At 42.6% G+C, this 9,351-nt stretch overlaps 1 protein-coding gene across 1 annotated transcript in view; it reads left to right on the top strand.

Moving 5' to 3' along the window:
* Positions 1-814: 814 nt before the first annotated feature.
* SENP6 (SUMO specific peptidase 6) overlaps positions 815-9,351 on the top strand; it is an 88,664-nt gene continuing 80,127 nt past the window's right edge. The window contains exon 1 of the mRNA XM_082480686.1: positions 815-928. Coding sequence (XP_082336812.1) covers positions 877-928 — 52 coding nt within the window. The 5' untranslated portion in view covers positions 815-876. The remainder of the gene's footprint in view (positions 929-9,351) is intronic.

Below are 9,351 nucleotides of genomic sequence, written 5' to 3'. Positions count from 1 at the left end.
ATGACTTGCAAAATCTGTACAGTTGGCTTGGCAACGGTGTACATTTTGCAGAATCCAAGTTTTGGATTTAAATATGCCTTGATAAGGCCACAGAGGACTTCATGATTGGTAACAACTCGTTAGACCTTTGTGGCCTTTTGCCCGAGCACGAGAGAGGTGAGACCCGCGGGCCCAGTCCTGCGCAATGGACTCCCGGACTCGTCAAAGTTCATTCATTTTACGCAGTACGATCCACCTCCTCACTTCCCAAAAGCTGCTGCCTCCGAGCTCATCAAGGGGGGAGCGGGAGAGCCCGAGGCATTACCGGGCGCAGCCCTACTGCGGCCATTTTATTGTCTAGGGGCCGGGGAAGCCGGCGGCCCCCGCTGCGGGTGGCGGGCCGGACGCCCGGCGGGGCGGGCCAGCCGGGGGGTCTCCGCAGGGAAGCGCTGGTGAGGCCCCGCCGCGCCGTTCATGGAGGAGAGGGGCGGCAGCGCGACGCGCACCGTTTCCTCGTCCTCCCCGTGTGCTCGGAGGCGCCTCCGGCGGAGTCCCGGCCCGGCCCGTCTCCCCCGCCGGGCGCCATCGGCGGCTGCTGAGCTAGGCCCGGCCGGCAACCGCTCGGGGGGCTGCTGGTGGCGGACAGGGTGAGGGAGGAGCGGGCGCGCTGCCGCCGCTTCCTCCTGCACGCGGGCCGGAAGGCAGCGCGGCCCGGGCCGCCGTGCGCGCGGGCTGGGGAGCGGGAGAGGGCCGGGCCTCGGCGGCGCTGCCGCCGCTGCGGGTCACCCAGCCTTCCGCAGTGGGGGTGGGCGGCGGAGCGCGCAGGCCGGGGGAAGGGCCAGGCCCCGCCGCCTCTTTGGGCGATGGAGTGAGGGAGCGAGGCTCGGCAGCAGGAAGATGGCCGGTGGCGGCGGCGGCGGCGGCTGCAGAGACAGCTTGTTTCTGGAAGGTGCGTGCATGGCTGAGAGGGGAGGATTGTGGCCCATGGGCTGCCTTTCCCTTCTGGCAACCAGTAAGGGGCACGGTACAGACTGGGGAATGGGGGAGGCGGGCGTGTGTGTGCGGTTGGGGGGGTGGGGGGGTGGGGAGAATGGGTCCCCTTTTGGGGACGACAATGAGAGGTGGCTTCGTGGTGGGGGAAGGGTGGGTGCCGTAAGGGGTGGTTTGATTTGGTGAAGAGACCTGCTTTTGAGGGAGGGGTTAGTGAGGGCGATTTTATTTCTTATTCTTCTTGTTTCTTTCTTTTAATTTTCTAAGGCTTTGGAAGTGCGGTGTTTTCTTTGTAGGGGCAGAGCGCTTAGAGCAGCCCGGGCTTGGTGCAGCAGGGCCGGTTTTGCAGCGGGAGGAATCCTCTCTCGGAGGGGCGGTGGGCTGGTGGGCGGCTGGGCAAGGTTAGCGCTAGGTGAGAAGGGGAAGCGAGGATTGCTGGGCCGCCTCCCTGCTGCATTTCCCTGCCTTTAGTCTGCTCCTAGGCCCCGGCCTAGCCCGTACCCTTTCCCCCCCACCATAAAATGAGTTTCGTCTGCTTCTAAAATGCTACTTTGGGACAGACGTTAATTTTGGGAGGGGGATCATTCTTACATTTGTGATACGAAGATGATGAATCTATCGGCTGCAACTGAAAGAAACCTTTAGCGTTTATAAAGCCTTGAGTATTTTTTTTTGATGTATGGGATTTTTGTTGTTGGTTTTGGTTTTTTTTTGTGTCACTGTAAAGCTCTTAATTATAATGCAAAGTCTCCTGAAATTCGAATATCTTTAACTGTTGAGCCTTTACAGTTTCACCGATTTAAAAAAAAATCTGCTATTGTAGTCTTGCAAAATTCCTGTTAGCATATATCCTGATGACATAGGCCAAGAGTCTGCTAAATTACCATGATGATAATGAAGAAAAAGATAATGTTAATGAAATAAATGACTCCTCATAAGTAAAGTTTTTCAAGTTAGGGATAAGTTTAGCATTGGATATTTTGTAGTACCTATATTATACAGAGCATACCTCTTGCAGATTTTGTCTTGCTGCAGGATGTTGGGTTTTGGTTTTTATTGCTAGAGGTTTGGGAATAGAAGTACCGTGTGAACAAAATACTGCTTGTTTTGAATAATTAATCTGAAATTCTGATGTTCAGAAACTCTTTCTGGTTAATAACCGCTGTCACATTACCTCTCTTCTGCCTTTAAAATGTTTGGTGGTGAAATGCAGACACTCCATTTTTTCCTGATCTCTCTCCACAGAATACAGTGAGGTTTGTGCAGACAACTAAAAGTCTCAGGGTGATGATTAGTTACTGTCTTCTATGTGCACCTTGGCTACTTGCTGGTTGGACAGGTGGCTAAGAAAAGACAGATTTCATATGCAACACCCACTCTTTTTTTGCTTCTGAGATCTCTTTCCAAGAGCAGGACCAATACAACCCTGGATAGCATCCCCATTCCAAGCTTCAGTATCCCACAGTTGGTGAACCGAGTTTTCAGCTGGTTTTGTGTTTCCCCATTATTTGGGGACATGTTAATTTTGGGACTGATGATGTCATAGAAACCCTAAGAGTGTGCAAGAGTGCACGCATGTGTGAAGAAAACGGAATGTGGATGATGGTGACAAAAAATTTCTGACGGTGGCCCAAGTCCAAATAGGATGATAGTACTATAGCAGATCTAGTAAGAGCTGGTAAACTTTGTATTGATTTGAAGCAAAGGAAAAAGAAGGCTTTCAGACGTTATTTGAGAGGTTGTTATTAGGGATTTTGACATTATAGGAAAAAGTAAAGGCATAGAATATATATATGTATATATGTGTTTTTTTGGCAATCTGTAATCTGGAAATGTACACCAGCACATTAGATCAACTTAATGATGTCAGAACCCCCATTATCCAAAGGCTAGAGAAGCATGAGAGTGTCAGACTTGTGAAACAAGTATAATGGGGATAGAAGTGTATAGAGTAGGAAATATGGCAACTTCTGTTGCAAGATGATAATTAATACGTGAGCCTAGAGTTATATCTGTAACTATTCTGAATATGTATATTTCATGGACTCTGCTGAAGTCTGTGTAAAGCAACAGCCAAAAATTGTTTAATTGATATTTTTGGAAGTGTTATGTTAAAGGCTGGTAGAGAGGAGGGGGAGGACTCCTCTGTCCATCCCTGCCATTAATACATGAAACAAATGAGTTATGTGCCAAATGGATGTCTATTCATTCCATATCGCTAATTGAACTCAGTCTAATGGAAACTGTGCTGTTTAAATATGTAGCTATGTATGTATGTGTGTATACATATATGTACTTAGAAAGGTCTGGTGCTGTCATGCTTATGTTGACTAACAGTCAGACTGAAGGTAAACATGCAGTTAAATGAAATTGATTGCTTTTAAGTGTGTAGTTGTTCAGAATTTCAGTTTTGATTCCGTATGTCCAGTAAGATACTGCTTTTCTCTCATTTAGTGTAACAGACGTTACTATGAAGAAATATGGCTGTCATTCTGCTCTTAAAGTGATTCCTTTTAATATTTTTATTATTCTATTCTCCAACAAAAAAACAAAATGGTCTTTCTGGAAGGGTGTTCCTCGAGTGATTTATCTGATGCCTTTCTGGTAATGCTGTTCTTGAACACAGTGATTCATACTAGTACATGTTTTTTGTCCGGTTTGCGTATCTAATGTGTCATCATTTTTTATGCTATGTTGTATATAGACTGTTTAATGGAAAATGTGAAAAAGATCCCTAGAACTATAATGTTTGACTCTTTTTAAAGATGCGTTTGTTATCATTCTGGAGCAGTGCTAACAGTTGGTATGTATCATATACATGACCTGTGTGTTTACTTTCCTTGAACTGTCAGGACTGAAAATTTGTAAGTGTGGCAGGTACCTTACTTTTGTTGTTTCAGCTAGTTTGCAAGTGGAATTAGTAAAACTTTTCTGAATTTACTTTTCTGCAGTAAGGTTTCAAAGTTATGGGCAGAATATGCAGAAATGCATGCTAACAAAGTAGTTCTGTTGCATGGGAATTCTTTCCTGATTTGGAGGACTAGAAATGCAGTGATTAGAGATTTCCATCTGTAGGAATTTCTGTGTTTTTTAAATGATGGTCACAACTGAAATATAAAGACAAATCTATTTGGATTTATAATAGAGGAGTGTTCAACATGTAAGAATGGACAGGACTGTTGATCATTACCCCTGGAGAAAAATTGTGAGAACTCTTGTTACATTCTGCCTCCTTGGGTGTTACTGAGTTGCAAGGAAGTTGTAATTTCTATTTTCCAGCCCTAAATTTAAAGTTTCACTATGTTCGTACAGTATATAACAGGCAAACTTTAAAGAATTCTTAAATGCACGTATTTTCCAGGAGAAAGAAGAAATGTTTTATTCCTTCCTGTTTAATTTTTTCATCCTGGTGGTTACAGTAGTGAAGCTGAGAAGCAGTATCAAAGTTTCTTTTTGAGGATCTGCTTTCTAAGGAATGTTGCCAGTCCCTACCTTCAAAGCTGCTGAGAGATTTTAGTGCAAACATGACAGGAATTCACTCAATTTTTGTTCCATTTTCTTGGCTACAGGTTTCCTAATAACAATAGAGAAAACTATGTGGACTACCCATTAGCAGCAGAAGAAACTTCGCAGTTGTCTGCCAGAGGACTCTAGAAGACTTTGTTTTTCATTCAGCTCACATGTAAAGAATTGTCTTCACCAAAGCAAGGATTGTAGACTTGTGTATTTTCTTAAAGGTAGCTGAGATTCTGGAGTGGTGGAGAAACACAGCATTTGTGTATTAGTGTATAGACCTAGAGTTGCAGTTTGAAGTGGTGGTCAGCCTTTCCTGTTTGGTTTTTTTTTTTTTTTTTTTTTTAATCATATTGAGAAATCTCTGCTGGGAGTAATACAAATTAGGAGGGCAGAGTGACATTTATATTCAGATAGAACACTTCAAATTTTTCTATCTGCTATGAGTCTTCTCTTTATTTTTCTCTTAACAGTGAAATTTAATTCTTAATTGTTGTAATTGTCTCTGAAGCAGTCTCTGATGCTTTGTTTATAACCTAGTGGAGATAAGTATTAGCTTGAAAATAAGGGCAAGGGATGTTTCGGGTATCATTCACCTTCTCCTGTGTCTGTCATAATCTATACTCCTGTTTTAGGCTGTTGAATTATTCTCTGGTTTGCGTCAGTCCCATCGGTGTCCAGACATGTTCTGTTCCTTCCTTCTGTTTTTCTTGAGAGTAGTTTTCTATCTGAAAGTGGGAACTTTGTGACTCTTCCATGGCTTGCTTATGTCTCCCAGTCCTCTGACCCATTTGTTTCCAGCACTGCATATGTGTTTTCAGCTGTCCACCTTTGTTCAGCTGTGCTTTCCAGTGGTTTTAAGAAACCTTCTCATTGACTTCCATGACAGATTATTTTCTATGAATGAAACCCACTTGAGAACTATTTCTCAGCAAAGTCAAATTGAAACTTTCTTCTTACTGTCTTATTTTTTGTATGTGTAAATCTAACGGGTGATAGGCGGCATGAAATATTAAGAAAGACAGGCTGTGTCTTAAAGTATATAGAAAGATACTAAAAATAAACTTCATTTATCTATGAATGCTCTGTAAGATATGTTGCAATATGCCTGGTAGTGCATTCTAAAACTATAGCCTGCGCCCAAGTCCTCTTCCACATCATCACCTTCTTTTTAATTTTGAGACATAGGATTCTAGAATCCCAGGCTTGTTCTTGGCTTTCTAAATTGGAAAGCGTCTGTGTGCAATTTTCTGCTTTTCATGATGGAGGCTTTTATTATTTGGTATCTTTTCCTAAGTAGCTGCTGCTATAATAATTTTGCACAGTGGGACATAGAAGCCTCAGGTGTAAGAGTAACTATCTTGTATGGTACGCCTCATCCCTTATTTGCTCGCACTTGGATTTGGTAGTAAAGTACTACTCTTTCCTCAGAAAAAGTACAGAAATTCTACCGGGTTTTAGTGGCCGAAAAAAGATTAAATTGAGAATGTTCCTAAAAGAGATCCTTACACTCTTCTTCATATAAGTATAAATAAAAAAGTAATAACATCAATATGTGGCTTGATAGCAAGCATAAACTGACATTTTGCAAATGTCTTGCTTGCACAGATATTTTTATGATAAGCCTGTTTGGATATTTTAGTCTTTTGCTTCTTGTTTTATGTACAAGGATAAAACATAATGAATTATTTATTGTAACGGTGTCAACAACAACTTTGACTTATATTACTGTTGTTTCTGGAAGATTACGCATGGATTTCAGTGCAGTGTCAGAGTTCACCTTTTCTATAAAGTTTTCGCTGTGTCTCTTAATTGAGATACTTGAGCTGTCAAGGTGTTTTGCATTGTAGCAGGTACTATAATGTGAGACTAATCACCAAACTCACCACTTATAAATACTGCTTTATATGAATATGAGGGGGTTTTGAGTCACCTCTCATAATTTTGTCTCCTCCCTTCCCGATAATAGCTATTAAACCTTTTTGTTTGCAGGGGAGTAGAGATCTCACGGGTAAATAGCTAGAAATTTTGTGAAACTTGTCCACTTCCATAAACTGAGAAGTCAAAATTGGTGTCCCTTAAGTGAACGTTTCGGTGGTCCCTCAGCATGGTTTGGTTTGCTGCTAACTGGTGTTAGTACATATGCTGTCTGAGCAGTCAGGAGTCAGGGCAGCTAGAGGACTCAGTACACGGGACAGTGTACATCTCTGTCTGTGTGTGTGTGTGTTGCAGAAAGGAGTGGAAGAGTATACAGGGTAGCTTAAGATACTGGAGGAGGCTGAGAAAACAAGATAAATAGAAGTGGAGCTGTTGTGGTAAGGGAGGCTGTAAAGATACAGGGAACAAATTCTTTTTTGGGGAAAAAGGGCAACTGTAATTCGTCTCTTAACTGATTGTTCTAAAAGGCACTTCCATTGTGAGACAGGAGGCAGATTTGTAAAGTTCCTTTCTTTTGGCCTACATTTTAGCACCTATTTGGTTTCAATTTGGAGGGATATTCTTACATAGGTTGAAATCTGTCTGGTGCTCTGTACTTGATTACTTCCTGCTTAAAATTATTTATTATATAGAATTAAAACTGGTGGCAATTTTATCTCACATGTTTCATTTTTAAAAGCATGTGTTCTTAAACTTGCTTTTACTGTGTTCAACAGCCTAGCATGTGTAGCACTTTCAGGTGAAGCAGATCTTAAGCTGTGGTGAAGTCAAAGTTGGTGTCTTGTCTTGGTCAAGTCAGTTGCTTGTGGATGTCATGTTCACAGGAATAAATGGCTCTTCTGCAGTGGGTGCTCAGCAGCCTGTGTTGATGAGTATAATGATGCAAAAAGAATTACCTGGCAATCTTTATTTCCCTGATCCTTCACAAATATAAGGTAAAAAATGTTTTTCATTTTGCTGCTGAGTTAGGAAATGTGGAAAAGATAACCAGTTCTTAAATAATAGGTTAAAATCAAGTGGTGTATTTTTAATCATTAAATCACTGCCTAATTCAGTGATACGTATTTAGGTTGGAAGCTTTTTTTGAGAACTACTAACATGTTATAAGTAGAGCTTAGTTGTTCATTAGTACATAGACAAATTTGTGAGATGTCTTTTGAGTACTTGCAACAGAATGTCGTAAAAGTACTGAAAACTTATTTAATTTTCTTGTATGGTGTAGTCTCCCTGCACAGAACTGGGGATTGTGCCAAATGGAAATCAGTCTTTGAATTACAGTCTAGAATAGATCAAAATACAGAATGGCTAATGGTTATTTGGGTACTGTAGCTAACAGGAATGATTAAGAGGAAATAACTTTTGATAAGTTGATTGAGTGTTTTTTATTTATGGTGTAATGTCTGCTGTAAGTTAAAGAAATATCATTTTGGCAATACTGTTGTTTGAGTAACTTTTTTCTAAATCTGTGGAAGGAATTATGTTGTAATATATATGTTCTAACATACATTGGTTATTAAAAGGATTGTAGTAAATGCTTGAGTACTAATGTCTTATAGTTACTGTACACTAGCAATTTGCAGCATGGATATCAAATTTGAAAATCATGCTTTCAAACTGTCCAAAGAAGAGTAAAATGATTAAGGTGCGATGCTATTGTCTTGTACAGGGTAATGATGAATTGGGTGTATGGATTCCCTAAAGCAGTGAACTGTGACGTTACTGCTTTTATCTTATCATACTGCGACTCAATTTTGGATGCAAAGCTGCGTGCCAACTATTTATTGGTTCTCTTTGCAAGGCTTAAAATTATTAACTGACTTGGGCATAGGGACTAGCAGAACATATTAACTGATAACACCAAGCTGAGTGGTGCAATTGACATACCTGAGGGATGGAATGCCAACCAGAGGGACCTGGACAGGCCCGAGAAGTGGGCCCATGTGAACCTCATGAGGTTTAACAAGGCCAAATGCAGGGTCCTGCACCTGGGTCAAGGCAACCACTGGTATCAATACAGGCTGAGTGATGAAGGGATTGAGAGCAGCCTTGCAGAAAAGGATTTCGGGGTACTGGTGGATGAAAAGCTGCACATGAGCCAACAATGTGTGCTTGCAGCCCAGAAGGCCAACTGTATTCTGGGCTGCATCAAAAGAAGCGTGGCCAGCAGATCGAGGGAGGTGATTCTGCCCCTCTACTCTGCTCTGGTGAGGCCCCACCTGGAGTAGTGTGTCAAACTGGAGTCCTCAGCACAGGAAAAACATGGACCTGTTGGAACGGCCACAAAAAGAGGGCCACAAAAATGAGAGGGGCTGGAACCGTCTACTGTGAGGACAGGGTGAGAGAGTTGGGGTTGTTCAGCCTGGAGAAGAGAAGGCTCCAGGGAGACCTTATTTTGGCCTTGCAGTACTTGAAGGGGGCCTACAGGAAAGGTAGGGGACAAACTTTTTAGGAGGGTCTGTGGCGATAGGACAAGGGGTAATGGCTTTAAACTGAAAGAGGGTAGATTCAGACTAGATAGAAGGAAGAAATTTTTTACAATGAGAGTGGTGAAACACTTTAACGTGTTGCACAGAGGAGTGGTAGATGCCCCATCCCTGGAAACATTTAAGGTCAGGTTGGACAGGACTGAGCAACCTGATCTAGTTGAAGATGTCTGTGCTTATTGCAGGGGGGAGTTGGACTAGATGACCTTTCAAGGTCCCTTCTAACCCAAACTGTTCTGTTTCTATGATTAGTTATGTGTTGCGGCTGTGCTGCTCTTAGGGCTCACTGCTGCAGGTGGGGGAAGAGGGAGGGGTCTGCTTCTCTTCCCCCTTTGCCCCCCCTGCGAATTCCAGCCTCATTGTGTGTCTCCTACTGTCCGCCACCCCTGAGACTTACCAGTTTATTGCCAAAGAGATGGAACTTGCTATGTACTGTCTTGCCAGATTG

This window comes from Vanellus vanellus, assembly GCF_965231255.1.
Source record: "Vanellus vanellus genome assembly, chromosome: 3".
Classification (NCBI taxonomy): Eukaryota; Metazoa; Chordata; class Aves; order Charadriiformes; family Charadriidae; genus Vanellus; species Vanellus vanellus.
Note: the sequence above shows the minus strand (reverse complement) of the source record. Positions and strands in the feature narration are given on the sequence as shown.